The sequence below is a fragment of the Anolis sagrei genome, chromosome 1 (assembly GCF_037176765.1).
Source record: "Anolis sagrei isolate rAnoSag1 chromosome 1, rAnoSag1.mat, whole genome shotgun sequence".
NCBI classification, from domain to species: Eukaryota; Metazoa; Chordata; class Lepidosauria; order Squamata; family Dactyloidae; genus Anolis; species Anolis sagrei.
Window position 1 is genome coordinate 28,600,763 of NC_090021.1, and position 17,225 is coordinate 28,617,987.

General features: G+C 38.8%; 1 protein-coding gene across 3 annotated transcripts in view; it reads left to right on the forward strand.

Moving 5' to 3' along the window:
* PREPL (prolyl endopeptidase like) overlaps window positions 1–17,225 on the forward strand; it is a 45,695-nt gene that overhangs the window by 27,140 nt on the left and 1,330 nt on the right. For all 3 annotated transcript variants that reach the window (XM_060754393.2, XM_060754392.2, XM_060754394.2), the window contains 6 exons: window positions 1,588–1,791; window positions 3,403–3,578; window positions 9,067–9,283; window positions 10,320–10,469; window positions 12,384–12,516; window positions 13,850–13,932. In XM_060754393.2, coding sequence (XP_060610376.2) covers window positions 1,588–1,791; window positions 3,403–3,578; window positions 9,067–9,283; window positions 10,320–10,469; window positions 12,384–12,516; window positions 13,850–13,932 — 963 coding nt within the window. The remainder of the gene's footprint in view (window positions 1–1,587; window positions 1,792–3,402; window positions 3,579–9,066; window positions 9,284–10,319; window positions 10,470–12,383; window positions 12,517–13,849; window positions 13,933–17,225) is intronic.

A 17,225-nucleotide genomic window follows, 5' to 3' on the forward strand; every position in this document is an offset into this window, starting at 1 on the left:
TGCTGTTGACTCATCTTGTTGTGTTTCAAATAATAATAATAATAATAATAATAATAAAATTAATCCTCAATCTGTGACTGAGACCGGATAAGAAACTCCCTCCTGGTCACAGAGAAGACTGGGTGACTTGGAAGGTGCTGAACAGACTGTGTTCTGGCACCATGAGATACAAAGCCAACCTTAAGAAATGGGGCCACAAAGTGGAGTCCACAACATGCGAGTGTGGAGAAGAGCTAACCACAGACCAGCTATTACAATGCAGCCTGAGCCATGCCACATGCATAATGGAGGACCTCCTTACAGCAACAACAGAGGGGCACTCCAAGTGGCCAGATACTGGTCAAAGGACATTTAAACTTTGTGTGTTTTTTAAAAACATAAAAATACAGCTGTGTCCTCGGGCTTGCTTCTGATACGAGAAAGAAAGAGATAATCAATTAAATTGACCATATTATCCCAACATCTAGACATATTTTATTTCAAACTTTGAAACTCAAGAAGCAAAAGCATTATCTCTTTTTAAAAACCAAGATAGTGCCTGCCTTCAAATTTGGATATCTGAAAATATTTTAAAATGTCACTTAGAATCCTTGTAATATAAAAGGGTAAACTTATACGCTCTCCAACCGGCCTCCTAATTGTACCATTCAAGTTAAATATAGTACCCATTCTGCAGGGTTTTCTAGACTTTTTAGATTGATCCTCTTCAGGTTTTAATCAATTACACGGAGAGCGGTTTTTCTGTGTAAAGCTTTTTGACTCTGACTGCCACAATTCCCAAAGCCTTTATCAACCTACTAACCAGAACTCCTTAAAAGAAAGTAAGCAGTGGGTAAGAGACCCTGCTGCTTTCAGAGAATGAATCTTGATTCCTTTCATTTCTAGGAGTGTTAAGACTTAAAACATAATAGCCCGGAGTTTCTGAGTGTAGCTGTGCCAAAAAAATGATTTTGTTCTTCACAATGGCTAGCGCTGGGAACGGAGTCAGAGGCAGGGATTGTAAGTGGCGGAGCCTCCAAAGCCAAGGCATGGCCTCCGTGAAATAACTGACGTTGCCTTGGCTGGGTTTCAAGTTGGACAAAGTGAAGGGGCAGACAGAAGGGAAGCAAGAGAGATTTTTTAAAACTTCCTAATGACTCGCAGCCCTACTAGATAAAACTCTTTCAGCAGATAACACGCTTGACCCTGATTGCAGCTTGTTTTTAACCAGGGAAATCACATTTTTAAGAGCATTTGGCACTGTCCTGCTTGCTTGCTTTTTTTCTTTTCTTTTTCAAAATAGACCAGGATTTTGTTTTCCATTTGTGTCGTATGTTGAACCTCATTAAGTAGCTTTTAGAGAAAGGGGGAAGGTAGCTAAATTGTTCTCTTCTCGTCGTTGTACTGTTTCTCTCGACATTTTTTTTCCTGTTTATAGGGAGAGAGAAAAGCAATTCCTGGCAGGTGCACACGCCAAAGTTAATTAAGCCTGAAGTCCAAATCCTTTCATTGGAAAGCAGGCAATGGAAGATATTCTGCAGAGGAAAACAAAAATTAAAATAAAATAAGGAGGATAATAATATTGGTTTGGATTTTTTTTCTCCCCAGCTACCTGCTTGGGCCTGTTCGTTTGAATTGGAGCCGCGTCCTGAACATACCACCAGCACTTGCTGTTTTTGGCTGATCTCCCCAGTTCAGCCTCCAGTACGCTTTGCATATTCACTGGCAGATAACAGCCTTGTTGAGCATACAACACAAGAGGCACCAATTACTGTGAATTGTCACACCATACGCTTAGAAGCTAAGAGCAAGGTAAGACTCTCAATTCTCTCACCCTCTTTTCAAAAAGCATTTAGAAGGAAAATAAGGACCGGTGCTTCATAAAGTCCTCAAAATGCCATCTTTAGTAGGTCAGAGAGTGTTGGTAGGCAACCCTGCAGGGGTTCAGCGGGCTTCTCATTTCTTTTTCTAATTCTGATTTTGAGCATGATGAATGTAAAGGTTCTATTTTTTCTAATGAGAGAGAAAACTTATGGCGCAGAAATGTATCTTGTTACATTAACACTAGTCTTGTCCTACTGTATGGGACAGACTTTTAAGGACAATCACTAGAGTATCCCAAAACAAGTATATATGCGTTTGATGTAACAATGAAAATGTTCATACAAAAAGTACAGGTTGAGTATCCGTTGTCCAAAATTCTGAAACCCAAAATTGTCCACATGATTGGCTGAGATTTTTTTTAATTGTGTCAGAAGCTACTTGTGAAACTGCAAGTCGCTTCTGGTGTGAGAGAGTTGGATGTCCACAGCGACGTTGCCAAGGAGATGCCCGGATATGTTACCATCCTGTGGGAGGCTTTGCTCATGTCCTCACATAGGAAGCTGGAGCTGACAGTTGGCAGCTCACCCCGTCTCGCGGATTCATACTGACGATCTTCAGGTCAGCAGTTCAGTTGCCACAAGGGTTTAACCCATTGCACCACCGCGGTGCCGGTGGCTGAGATAATAACACCTTTGCTTTCTAACAGGTCAGTGTACACAAACTTTCTTTCATGCACAAAATTATTTAGAGTATTGTATAAAATTATCTTCAGGCTATGCCTCTAAACATAATTTAATTCCTTGTTTAGACTTGTGCCCTATCTCAAAGATACCCACATTTCTTTAATTTTAATGCTATCAATTGCAAGACTCACAGTAATTTCAGTACCATCAACAGGAAAAAAGCTATTATAGATGCATCCAACTTTTAAGGATGTTTATATGTGGGTGGGAGTGTGTCTTACAATCGATGAAATACACTAATTATGTATGTACATGCAAATATCGGTATTTCAAAATTTGGCAAAATCCAAAATAAATTGATCCCAAGTATTTTGGATAAGGGTTACTCAATCTGTACTAATATAGCCATAATATATTACAAACAAATGGAAGAAAGCTAGGTAAATGGAAGCGAGAGAAGAAGAAAAACAACACGCCCTGGCCTGATGGATGTGTTATTCATGCAAAAGAGAATTCCTAGGAAACTTTCAGGCTTTAAACTAAATATATACATACATAGAAATGTTAAGTTTATAACTAAAGGTTTGCTGCTGCACTTAAGTGCTAAACTACTTGGGTCATAATGCAGATGGGTTATCATTAGAGAGTGCAGGAGGAGCCGGTAGCTTTCATGTTGTATAGACTTCTCAGGTGTTGCATTTAAATGAGTTTTTATGCTCCGCATTGGTAAACGAACCCAGTGGCAGGCCAATCTCCTGTTTTATTTTTTGAGAGGGCTTTTGTGCAGTCAAAGTGGCAAGGAATTACTGTAATAAGAAAAAACATGCTCTAAAATGTATAATTGAAGCTTTTGTTCCCACGTGTCCCTTGTGAACTTCGAAACATCCTTTAATGTAAAATACTCCTTCATTTCCAGGATGGAACTTGGGTGCCAATTACCGTTTTTCATGCAGCCAATTCTATAGAGCTGTGCAGGAGGCCACTTCTGATTCATGTCTATGGAGCTTATGGCATAGACCTGAACATGAGCTTTAAGGCAGAAAATCTAATGTTAATCGATGATGGGTGGATATTAGCATTCTGTCATGTAAGGTAAGCCTCATACTGTGTTTATGACATTATTTTCTTGTGTTTTTTGTAATGCGTGCAGTGACCGAACCCAGTCCACAAAGTTTTTTATCTTTTGTTAATAAAGCCTGCAGTTCCATTCAGTGATTCCTTACATTATAAATGTATGTTTGTTGCTATTTTGCTAATAGTTTGTCATATAGCATTTGCTAATAATTTTACCAATATGCCTGTTCTTTGCATTTGTAATTGTAAAAACAATTAAATTAATGAGATTAGAATGCCATAGTTTCACTTCTTTGACTTAGTACCAATCATGATTGGATTTAGTTTTTAACTTTTTGAGGTCTGTTACATCATGCTGGTTGTAAGTCTTTCAACAAGGCTTTTCCTTTAGTCGTGGGAAATAAAATGCTATTCACCTTTTATATTCACATTATGATTATTTCCATTCACTTAGAGAAAGGTCTGTGAAACATATATTTCTTGAAAATCTATTAATATCAGTGATATAATAATGAACCACTTGTAATTTTTATCAAGGTATTTTAACTACTGTACTGGTTAAATTATTCTGGGTCTTTCCTGGAAGCACAAATACTTTTAACTCTTCCATACAGTTCTAAATCATCAGTGTGCTGATAAAAAATAATTCAAAACAATTATTTTGCTTTTTTAAAAAAAGTTTAAATGTTATTTATTAATTATTTTTTATTATTTTAATTAAAATTATGCCTTGCCATTTTTTTAAATACGTGAGGGTGGTATGCAGTGAAACCATGCTTTTAAAAATTATTGCTAATCAAGATTTGTGACAGCAAAATTAAAACAAAGTGTTTCTTAGGAAGCCAATTCAAGTTTAGTTGAAATGTTGAAAATTACAAATGTACTAAAATATATAGAAGAAAGAGTATTGATATTACAATTGTTATGGTTATTGTTTTTATTATATTGTTTAGACACTTACTGTATATGTGTGTCGCACCTCGAGTGCTTTTGTGAGCCGTCCAAGTCCCTTCGGGGAGATGGTGACAAGGTACAAATAAAGTTATTATTATTATTATTATTATTATTATTATTATTATTATTATTATGGCTGATATCTGAAAGTCCTATTTGTTTCAGTGTTATTTAATTCCCCATACAAGTCCTTAAAACTCTTTCCTTAGTACAGTGTTATCTTGGTTTCAAAAGGAGAATATACATAATGTATTGGAGAATTTATTTTTTATTAGTCTTTTTAAAAATCAGATTTAAATACTACATAGAAGAAGGCATTGCTGTGAATTAGACAAGCTTTTAATTACTGCATTTATAGCACATCTCCCCCAAAATGTAATTTGTGACCCCAGAGATCCAAGTTCCACAGCACATGTTGTGACAGAAATTCAACTTATTCACACACCTGTCTCCCTCCCTTGTGTGTAATGTTGAAACTGATTATATCCAAAAACTGAAATTGGTATGGGTTGTGACTTTGTCTGTAAGTTTAGAGTTGATACTTCTGTTGTTTCTAAAATATGAGTAATCTGTCTGCACATAATATTCTGCTTTTCTAATTAATAGACCAGCTTAGGTTTTGGACAACCATTTTGACTCTTGCAAGCAATTATAGATTATTTCAGGCCAACAGCTATAGTCTGAGCCAAAAAAAACTATTGTCAAATAAGGTTTCATTTTTAACACATTTACCAAAAAATGTAGCACTTCAACAAGCATGTTCTTAATATAATGGAGATAATTTGTGTAACACCAGAAATATTTTTGGCATATAATACTGTATGGAAGAGCTGAAAGTATTTGTGCATCCAGGAAAGAGCCAGGATAAAGTCTACACCCAAGGAGTACAAAGGGGTGTAATAATAATAATAATAATAGTATTTTTTCCACTTTTTTTCTCATGGATAGGACTCAAAGCGGTGTATAAAAATAGAAAGACAACTACATAATACAAAAAAATCATCAACCCACCCACTCAACATATAAGCAATAAATCCCTACATCCATAAACCACAAGTTACATGAATATAAATAAGCAACAAAATAATCACATATCATTGCCATTAAAATCCCTACACCTCAGGCCACTGAGGTTGTCTTAATAAGTTAAAACATTAAACTAACCGACTCAGAGCTCCAAGTCTTTGACCATGTGAGTTTTGTTTGGCCAAGCTTGCTGCTATTATGTATTGTCTGGGAAGGCCTGCTTTTTAAGAAAAAATTCACCTGGGAGTGGAAGAGCAATAACGAGAGGGCCAAACATACCTCTTTGGTGTGGGAGTTCCAGAGCCGCAGGGCCACCACTGAAAATACCCTCTTTCTCGTTCCCATCAATCGTACTTGTGATAGTGGTGGGACCAAGAGGAGGGCCTCTCCTGATGATCTCAGGGCTCGTGTGGTCTGGTAGGCTGCAAAGCAACATCATGTGCACGGTTTCCAAGTGAATCATGAGTTCAAATAATTGTTTCATAGAAAAACTGATTTCAGGGCTAAGGATGTATTTCAAATCCAAAAAACTTTGGGATCAAGTGTATGATAAAGTGTTGCTTCAATTTAATTGTCATATTTCTTATTCTCTGCCCACAGTTCAGGTACACTTGCTGCTATGGATACTGATACCAGTAATGTCGTTTCACATAATGTTGTTTCACATACACAAATTTAACTCTTGTAATATTGTACTGTGTACAGATTAGGCATCACTTATCCGGAATTCCAAAATACTCTAAAATCCCTAAAAGTCCACATGGGTGACTGAGATAGTGATGCCTTTGGTTTCTGATAGTTCAAATGCACACAATTATTTAAATTAAAATATTTCTGATAGTTAAATGCACAAAACGATTTAAAATTGTCTTCAGTCTTTGTGTACCCTTAACTTCAATGGATTTCATGTTTAGACATTGGTCTAATTTCCAACGTGTCTCATATGCAAATATGGGCATTCCAATATCAAAGAAAGAGAAAATCTGAAATTCCAAACCGCTCTTATCCCAAGCATTTTGGATAAGGGATACTCACCATGTACCACTTTGGAAGTTTACCTGAGAAGGAAAACACCTAACCAAATGTTTGAATACAGCAGTTTAAAAATAACACTTTACCTTGACAGCAACTGTTCAAGAACGTTGCAGTTTTAACAAATCTGAAGCAGATACTGAGCAGAGTGATAAAGACAGCTGAGAGCTGGTACAAGTTCATAGCCAAGAGGTTGAGCCATGAACCAGAAAGTCCCAGCTTCAGATCTCCTGCTGGTCATGAAATTATTTAATGCCTTATAAGTTGTTTGCACTTTAAGACTTAACACATAAGGCCGTAAGAGAAGCCATAAGCCCCTGTGGTGTAGTGGTATGAATATTAGACGTGGAGTCCAAGAAACTAGGGTTCCAATCCATGCTCACATGTGGGAACCCTTTGGATGATGTTGAACAAATTATGCTTTCTCATCTTTAGCAGAAGGCAGTGGCAAATCTTCTTTGAATAAATCATGCCATTAACCCCATGTTATGTGCTTTCAAGTCAGCTATGACTTATGGTCATATTTGACTTCAAAGCACATAACAACAGCAGGAGGAGTCAAAAGTAGATTGTACAAAAGGCCTCTTTTGATGAACATTTTGTTCTTATAATCAACTACAGTTAATATTCACTGGGATTAAGAGCCTAAGTCTCCCTGTGAAAGTGCAAAACTTGGAATAAAGAAAATGCCATTGTTTGGTAGGTCTTCAATGAACAACTCTGTGGTCAACTTCCAATGTAAGGTGAACATAGAATCAGTTTGGAGGATCTAAAGATTTCTAGAAAGAAAATTTTAATCAAATCCATGAATAATTAGGTCATCAAAAGTCAAGACTGAAAATGTGGAAGGATGACCATAGATACTTTTTGACTCCTCAGAATCCCTCAGCCAGTATGGCCACAAATCTAAAACAAGTTGCATCTGGTGACATCTAATACTGAAACTGAAGCTAAAGAGTCAGTAAGGATCCATTTGCATAGGAGCATCTTCCCATTCACATTCCCTAGCAACTGGTAACATAGCCTCCAACATTTCCCAGGTAAAAAACCAGGACATGTGTGGCAAAGTAACATCAGCATTTGATCAACTTAGCAAAACCTATGAATGAGGAAGAGCGCCCAAGCTATGGAAGTCTACAGTAGTTTGATGCTGCCTGAGCCTATTATTATTATTATTATTATTATTATTATTATTATTATTTCTACCCTGCTTTATCCCTCTCTAAAATGAGACCCAAAACGGCTAACAGTAAAAACAACACAATATATAATTGAAAAGCTAAAAACATACAAACATTAAAATAGAATTAAACATAGAAATATAAAAATACATAGTCAAAAGCAAATAAAATAATTAAACAAATATATTAACATAGATCAAATGTAGCACTCCTTGTTTTGGTCTTTAAAACCTTCTTATTTAAAAGCCAGTCTGAATAAAATGGTTTTAGCCTGCTCCCGGAAGGACAGCAGAGAGGGACCATTCTGTTTTCCCAAAGCAGGGAGATTATGAGGACAATTATTATTATTATTATTATTATTATTATTATTATTATTATTTCTACCCCAATTGATCTCTCTAAAAAGAGATGCAAAGTGACTAACAGTAAAAGTAATACTGCAATACTTTCCCAACTATAAAGGGAGGAGCCATTCTGTCTTCCTAGGCGATGACGACGAAAGTGATGATGATGATGATGATGATGCTGATTATTATTATTATTATTATTATTATTATTATTATTATTTCTACCCCAATTTATCTCTCTAAAAAGAGATGCAAAGTGGCTAACAATAAAAGCAATACAGCAACATTGCCAACTGCTTCAATCCCCTCTTTCAATTCGTCCTACTGAATCAACTGAGTGCAGGTTACTTTTGCACCTTGAAGCTGCTGTGAGTCTCCTTTGTGAAGAGAAAAAGTGGGATATAAATAACAATATTAACAACAGCAACAACAACTCTGGGTTGTTGTAGGTTTTTTTCGGGCTATATGGCCATGTTCTAGAGGCATTCTCTCCTGTCGTTTTGCCTGCATCTATGGCAAGCATCCTCAGAGGTAGTGAGGTCCTCACTACCTCTGAGGGCCTCACTACCTCTGAGGATGCTTGCCATAGATGCAGGTGAAACGTCAGGAGAGAATGCCTCTAGAACATGGCCATATAGCCTGAAAAAACGTACAACAACCCAGTGTTTCCAGCCATGAAAGCCTTCGACAAAACAACAACTCTGTATGCGGCAATTGAAATAAGCTGAGCACAAAAGTTGTAGTTTTACAAGATCTTTAACCTTCTCTGCCAAAAGGTGCTGGTGCCTCACCAAACTACAACCTCCAGGTTTGAGACGTAACAGTTAAAGGTGGGATGTCAGATAATTAATTAGGGTTGTCCCTGCTCAGTTGGGACAGTTGGAGATTGTGTCAATATTAGAAGGTGGTTGCTGCCTTTTTAAAAATATGAAATATTTCTCAGAGGATTTTTTTTGTAATTGTCAGAGGTGGAGGAGAGTTAGGCCTGGGTTGGCATAAAGATGGCTGTCTAAAGAAGAAGCACAATGGGATCCAAGATCTCCAAGCCTGCATTGGGTTGTTAAATGAACTAGGATATTCCAATCCAGCGCGTACAGCCCTGAGGAGCCTGAGTGCTGGAGGAGTTATTGCAGGAGCCCTCTACAATACTGATCCACATCTTATCAGAGCTATGGCCTTGCAGGTGAGAGTGTTGCTGTTTCAGTTCATCCCACTCCAGTTAGCAGGACAGCCCCACCTCTTGCATCATCACTTTGGAAGAAAAGCTTCTCAGGACTAAACATATTTCTACAATCAGGAATGAATTATAGGTACAGCAGCATGGATAAGCATTGCTTCAGACCAGACTCCATCAATCCCTTAGCACATAAGACTAGATTACCTTGCTGAGCCTCTCTTTCTCATAATCAAATCTGAAACCCACATTTTCTAGCTCACGGCTGCAGCAGAGTTTTTGACTTCCAGCCAAATTCTATATGTACCTTCTTGAATTACTGAGAAAAAAAGTGGAGAGTAACAGTGAAATGGTTACACCATCTATTTTAAATTGCCCTTTTTTCTCCAAGGTTGCATTGTAAATCATGGCACCTTCTGAGAACAGCACCCCACCTAGTGGGGTACACAAGTAACCCTCTTGTGTTCTCCAGTCCAGTATACGTATAGACTAATATAATGCAATTTGAACTGCTTTGGACTGCATTATATCAGTCAGGTACTCTAATCACATAGTGCATTTTCAAATTGCATTATGTGGTAGCAGGCATGTAGCCGGGAGGGGGGGGGTTGAGGGGCTTCAGCGCCCCCCCCCCCCAAATTCTCATGGTGGTCCGCGAGAAGGCCTTACTGGTACATTATTCAAACTGTTATGTTTATTCATATCATGATCCGATCACCATGCTCAATATATCCCATATGCATGGGCGTATTGGGATAATGATACAAAAGGTTTGCTAGGGTAGATCCTCACACACACACACCCCGAATCAAAATCCAGGCTACGGGCCTGTGTGGTAGTGTAGATGGGACCAAAAATAGGAGTGAGCAAAAGGAAGCCTATGATCGGTGGATGACTACTGAAAATGCAATGATTAATTTCTTGCAAAGATCTGACTGTAGAACCTGGTTAGTTATATTAGAAAGTATCAGTGTTGTGTTTGCTATCTGCTCTACTGTTGTTTTTGTAAAGTTAAAAGGGAAATGTGTGTTTATTTTGTTCCTAGGCCCCTTTCCTGGATGTTCTAAATACAATGCTAAACCCACATCTTCCCTTAACTATTGAAGAACAAGAAGAATGGGGCAACCCATTAATGGATGAGACCTACAAGGAATATATTAAAAATTACTGTCCATATCAGAATATTAGGCCACAGGTACTATCTCATCTCTTCTTAATACCACAAAATGCATATAATGTCACAAAAGTGTTGCAATTGGAATGCGGTTTTTAATTGTTTAAACAGTTTTAAGTGATGGCTGTAATCCAGCTAAGATAAATCTTTAAATGCCCATGGATTTCAATGGGAGAGTGTTTTAGGCAACAATCCTGTGCACACTTACCCAGTAGTGATGCCTACTGGACACAGTGTGACATGCATAAATACATACATATTCAAATGTATACATATATAGGGTCACTTGAGGAAGAGTTGAGGTTATAACCAAGGTGAAAGAAGAAAGTACAAAAGCTGGGTTGCAGATAAACATAAAAAAAAATCAAGATTATGGCAACCAAACTGATTGATAATTGCCAAATAGAGGGTGAAAACATGGAGGCAGTGACAGGCTTTGTATTTCTAGGCACAAAGATTAATGCAGATACGGACTGCAGCCAGGAAATCAGAAGACCTTTACTTCTTGGGAGGAGAGCCATGACCAATCTCGATAAAATAGTTAAGGGTAGAAACATTATACTAAGCGGCAGCAAAGATCTGCATAATTAAAGCAATGGTATTCCCCATAGCAACCTATGGATGTGAGAGCTGGATCATAAGGAAGATTTTGCGAGGGAAGATAGATTCCTATGAATTGTGGTGTTGGAGGAAAACTCTGAGAGTGCCTTGGACTGCAAGAAGATCCAACCTGTTCATACTTCAGGAAATAAAGCCCGGCTGCTCATTGGAGGGAAGCATATTAGAGACAGAGATGAAGTACTTTGGCCACATAATGAGAAGACAGCTTGGAGAAGATAATGATGCTGGGGAAAATAGAAGGAAAAAGGAAGAGGAGCCAACCAAGGGCAAGATGGATGGATGTTATCCATAGAGTGACAGGCTTGACTTTGAAGGAGCTGAGGGTGGCCACGGCTGGCAGGGAGCTCTGGCATGGGCTGGTTCATGAGGTCACGAAGACTCAGAATCGACTGAACAAGAGGAAAAAAAACAACAAATAGGGTCACTAGTTTATTAGGTGGTGGGAATACTATGGATGCCATTTGCCCGGCTTTCAGCAAATCAAAACATGATATTTTGAGTAACAAACTGATTAAATGTGGAATAGATGGAAACACAATGGAATGTATATCCATGGTTGTTTGGAAAACTGTGCTGAAAGAGTTATCATCAGTAGCTGTGCTTCAAATTGGAAGGAGATCTCAAGTGGAGTGATTCTAAATTCTCTCCTGGGGATGACAGTATTTTTATCAAAGACTTAGGGGTGATGGAGTGGAGACAATCTTTATCAAATTTGCCAATGATAAAAAACTGGGAGGGGTAGCTAACATATTGGGATAGAGTGAAAAGACTGCCAAAATTACCTAGCCTGTCTTCAAAAGGCGATTAAATATGAAAATGTTGTTGCCTAGGGCAGGATATAAACTTTAGTAAATAACTGACAAGAGGGGCAGCGAAAGATTCAACTGATTAAAAAGATTAAACCTTAGAATAGAGCACCCTTAAATTGTGTTGAAAGAGAGATGAAGGAGCAATTGCAGAAACAATTGAACTGAGAGATGTTTTCCCTCTAAGCTGCTTTCTGGTCTCAGTGGTGGTGGGTGTTTACAGAAGAGTTTAAACAGGAAGGAAGTGCAACTATTTATTGAATGCCGCAGTTTACTAAGTCACAGATAACATCTTCTCATAATCATTAAGTGTGGCTCTGGCATAGGTGATTTCTTCAAAGGTATAATTAAATCCATGTAGCTCTTTTCTCCTGCTGACAGAGCAGAGTCGCTTCCACCAGATTAAAAATTAATGGATGCACAGATTGGCATCAGTAACTCCATCCTGCTAACTCAACCATTTCCTTCCCCCTCACCCACGTTTCTCCCTTTGCCTCTCTTTCTCTAGAATTATCCTTCTCTTTTCATCACAGTCTCTGAAAATGACCAACGAGTACCTCTGGCAGGGTTATTAAGATACATTTGTAAACTTAGAAAAGCTGTACAAGACAATGCCCAACTCAACACTAGAGATGAAAAAGGTAACATTAGATATTTTCACATTTTGATGTGATTAGCTAAATCCTTATGTAAAAAATTGTATCAGAAAGGACTATATAGATCTGTGTTTTATTGCCAATCTGAAAATTCTATTCTAGGAGCAAGAATGTTAGGAGATCCATCATTGCACCAACCTTTTCCTCCGGGAAGATATACTTTAATGAGAATGTAGAACAGATACAAAGTGAGAAGTTTCCCATGACTTCTCTCCCATCGTTGATCCCTAAGTTGTAATAGAAAAAGTTCTGTTTTTAGCTGTGTGCATGTCTTCATAATCCCATGAATCAATGTCTGTGTATAAGTGTGTCCAAAGCATTCAAGTCAATAGGAAAACTATTTGTTTGAAACTTATTTCGCTTGATGAACAATTTAATACGGTATGTCCAGAAGGTGCCTGGGTGTCCCCTTAGCCAGGAGAGTCCCAGCATTGTTCCAGTTGCACTGGAAAAGAGGACGTTCTGTGATAACAGATTCCTCCTTCTGCAACATCCATTGTAGCAAACCCTTGTCGGGACCGCCTTCCATCTGGAAATGTATGTCCTCACTGGAAAAGACAATACAGATCCAGAATAGTTCTCTACAGTCATTTATGGACCCATAACTAAGACTACCCTTAGAAGACAATCATACTTGGCATAAGTCATAGCCTGTGATGATGTAGATGAAGTACTTTGGCCACATAATGAGAAGACAGAATAGCTTGGAGAAGATAATGATGCTGGGGAAAATGGAAGGAAAAAGAAAGAGGAGCCAACCAAGGGCAAGATAGATCAATGTTATCCTTGAAGTGACTGGCTTGACCTTGTAGGAGCTGGGGGTGGAGACAGCCAACAGGGAACTCTGGCATGGGCTGGTCATGAAGAGTCGGAAGCGACTGAATGAATGAACAACAGCAACAACAACAACATGTTGATGTAGTACATATGCTTGTACAACAAGAGGTTATGTTATCAGCAATATTCTGACTTCAGTTTCCAGCTTCTTCTGAATTGCAAATATTGGAGAAGTGAGAAAGTGTTGTGAAGGCAATCTGTCATTAAAGTGTGTACTGTGAACGTGTCATTATTATAGTCCTTCCACGTTGACACCTGGATCCCTAAGTTGGACTAGTGAAGTGAGCAAATTTGTCTTCTTTTAGGATAATGATTTGGAATAAACCAGTATGAGTATTTCATCCACAGCATTCTTCAGTTTTTAAATAATGTCATAATTTCACTTTCATCACCAATTAAAATGGACTTCTTCATATCTAGAATAACATGTCCTGTTTCCTTATACTGACTTCTATTTGGTTTTCTTTTATATTTGTTTCAGAACTTCAACCACCTAACATCATCTTAGATGTTCACTCGGGAGGGAGTCACTGTGCTCCTTCATGGGAGGAGTCCTTAAATCAGGTATGCACCTTTTTTGCAAAGAGTGGAAGAAAGCTGTACAAAAGCATGTACAGGTTACAGTGGTGGCCAGGGGAGCTTTCGCACAATCAAAACTTGTGCGCCAGCACCTTTGGAAGACTTGGCCACAGTGGTCCATGCTCTCGTTACATCCAGGATAGACTACTGCAATGCAATCTATGTGGGGTTGCATTTGAAGACTGCTCGGAAGCTTCAAATAGTCCATTAAGAGGCAGCCAGGTTAATAACTGGGGTAGCATACAGGGAGCATACAACTCCTCTGTTACACCAGCTCCACTGGCTGCCAGTTTGCTACTGGGCACAATTCAAAGTGTTGACTTTGGTCTATAAAGCCCTATTTCGGCCTTGGCCTGATTTACCTGTCTGAATGCATTTCCCCCTATGAACCATTGTGAAAATTAAGAATCTCCGGAGAGGCCCTGCTCTCCGTCCCACCATTGTCACAGGCGCGATTGGTGGAGACGAGATACAGGGCCTTCTCAGTGATTGCCCCCCTGCCATGGAACTCTCTTCCTGGTGAGATCAGATCGGCCCCCTCCCTCCTCTCCTTTAGAAAGATGGTAAAAACTAGGCTGTGGGGCCAAGCTTTCGGGACAGGGCAATAAAGCAGCAATAGGAAAGATTACCAGGGCAATTAGATTAGACGCAGATGACCAAGACGGTTTTAAATGGTGTATTTTAATATTGAGATAAATGATTTTAATGTTTTATGTATGTGTATATGAATTTTTGTCCCGGCATTGAATGTTTGCTGTATATATGCTGTGCTCCGCCCTGAGTCCCCTTTGGGGTGAGAAGGGTGGAATAAATAAATAAATAAATAAATAAATAAATAAATGTAATTACTACTCTTCCCACATCAAAAGAAAGGTGGCATGTAACTGAAATAAAGTATTCTGTTTGAAAAGAAAACCATCCTTCTTAAGTATAGACATAACCTTGTACCAGTTGAGCATCCCTTATTGAGAATTCTGAAATGCAAAATAGTTCACATGAGTGACTGAGGTAGTCATGCACAAAATTATTAAAAATACTATGTATACAATGTCCTTCAGTCTATATGTATCAGATGTCTATGAAACATAAGTGAATTTTGCATTTAGACTTTGGTTCCATCTCCAAGATGGAATGTACATACAACAACAGGTATTCTAAAAATATTGGGGGGGGGGGGGGATCTAAAAAATTTTTTGGTCCCAATCACTTTGCATAAGTAATAATCTGTAATGTTGATGCTTTACAAAAAAAATCATGTTACTTTTCTCCATAAGAAAACCCCTTCACCAAAAAGCACAGCTTTGCAATTCCTAATTAAATTTAATTAATTCTTTGCCCCACTACCCTCAGTGAGACGTAATGGGTTGATTTGTGGGTTAATGATGCACAGTATCAGAGCTTAGAAATAATTAAATTTAACTCATTTTGTGCTAATTTACTCTGCATTCAAAGTAAATAGGAAAATAGACAGTGACTTATTATACACAAATTATTTATGGTTAAAATTAGAGCTTTGATTCACCAAATAATAATTGTAGCACCTATTTATGTGTATCTTTGTGACATCTAGTGGAACGAATACATGCCATAGTATTTGAAGGATGACTGAACACCATACAAGTTGTGGGGCAAGGGGAGAAGGAAGACCAAGATCAGTAACAAAACAGATAATTAGATTCCATGCTTTTGGATAGTCTTCTCCATCCTAGCAGTTTCCAGATGGAGTGCCAAGAGAGTAGGAGAGGAGGTCATTGCTTCTTTTAAGCCTCTCACAGGACAGACTAAACCAAGCATGGGCAAACTTGGGCCCTCTAAGTAAGTGTTCTGGGCTTCAACTCCCACAATTCCTAACATCCTACTGGTCCAAGTTTGCCCATGCCTGGACCATCTGACCATATCTCCCTCTATGTGCCAGTTAGAGCATTAAAATTGGCTGAGGAGTTCCTTCTCTCGGTCCTGCCGCCTTCGCAGATGCGACTGGTGGGGGATAAGAGTCAGGGCCTTCTCGGTGGTGACACCTCGGTTGTGGAACTCCCTTCCTAGTGAAATCAAATCAGTCCCCTCCCTCCTGACATTCAGGAAATTATTGAAAATATGGCTTTTAAAGCAAGCATTTGGAGAGTGAGATGAAGCAGCCAAAATAACTATGGGATTGGTGCAATGTCCAATGTTGTATGTTATGTTTTTTATGTTTGATGTTTGATAGTTCACTGAATTTAATCTAGTATCTGCTATTTTAGTTATGTGTTGTGTTTTATACTTTGCGAGGCAAGGAATTTTGCCATTTGCTTTATTGTGAACCGCTTTGTGTCTCCTTAGAGTAGAGAAAAGCAATATATAAATGAAATAATAAATAAACCCATGCCTTCCACCACTCTGCTCAGAGATTTTTTTGTTTTTTGGTCGTGTCAGGAGCGACTTGAGAAACTGCAAGTCGCTTCTGTTGTGAGAGAATTGGCCGTCTGCAAGGATGTTGTCCAGGGGACGCCTGGATGATTTGATGTTTTATCATCCTTGTGGGAGGCTTCGCTCATGTCCCCGCATGAGGAGCTGGAGCTGATAGAGGGAGCTCATCCGCCTCTCCCCGGATTCGAACCTGCAACCTGTCGGTATTCAGTCCTGCCGGCACAGGGGTTTAATCCACTCAGAGATGGAAATAGTTTATTTTTTATAAGTGTCAATAGTTTACCTTAACTTTGATGATGATGATGATGATGATGATGAAGATGATGATGATGATGATGATGAAAACTGATGACAGTTTTCATCAGACAGACTACAAGCAGAGGCATAACACTGTTGCTCAGATGATTCATTGGAACCTGTGCCACAAATACCATCTGCCTGCGACAAAGAACTGGTGGGATCACAAGCCAGAAAACTCCTCTGGGACTTCCGAATTCAGACAGAGTTCTAGAGCACAATACTCCTGACCTCACAATAGTGTTAAAAAACAAAGTATGGATTGTCAGTGTTGCAATCCCAGGTGGTAGCAGGATTGAAGAGAAACAACTAGAAAAGCTGACATGATATGAGGATTTAAAGATTGAACTGCAAAGATTCTGGCACAAGCCAATAAAGGTGGTCACAGCGGTAATCGGCACACTGGGTGCAGTGCCTGAAGACCTTGGCCTGCACTTAAACACAATTGGCGCTGACAAAATTACCATCTGCCAGCTTCAGAAGGCCACCTTACTGGGATCTGCACGCATCATTAGCCGATACATCGCACAGTCCTAGACACTTGGGAAGTGTCCGACGTGTGATCCAATACAACA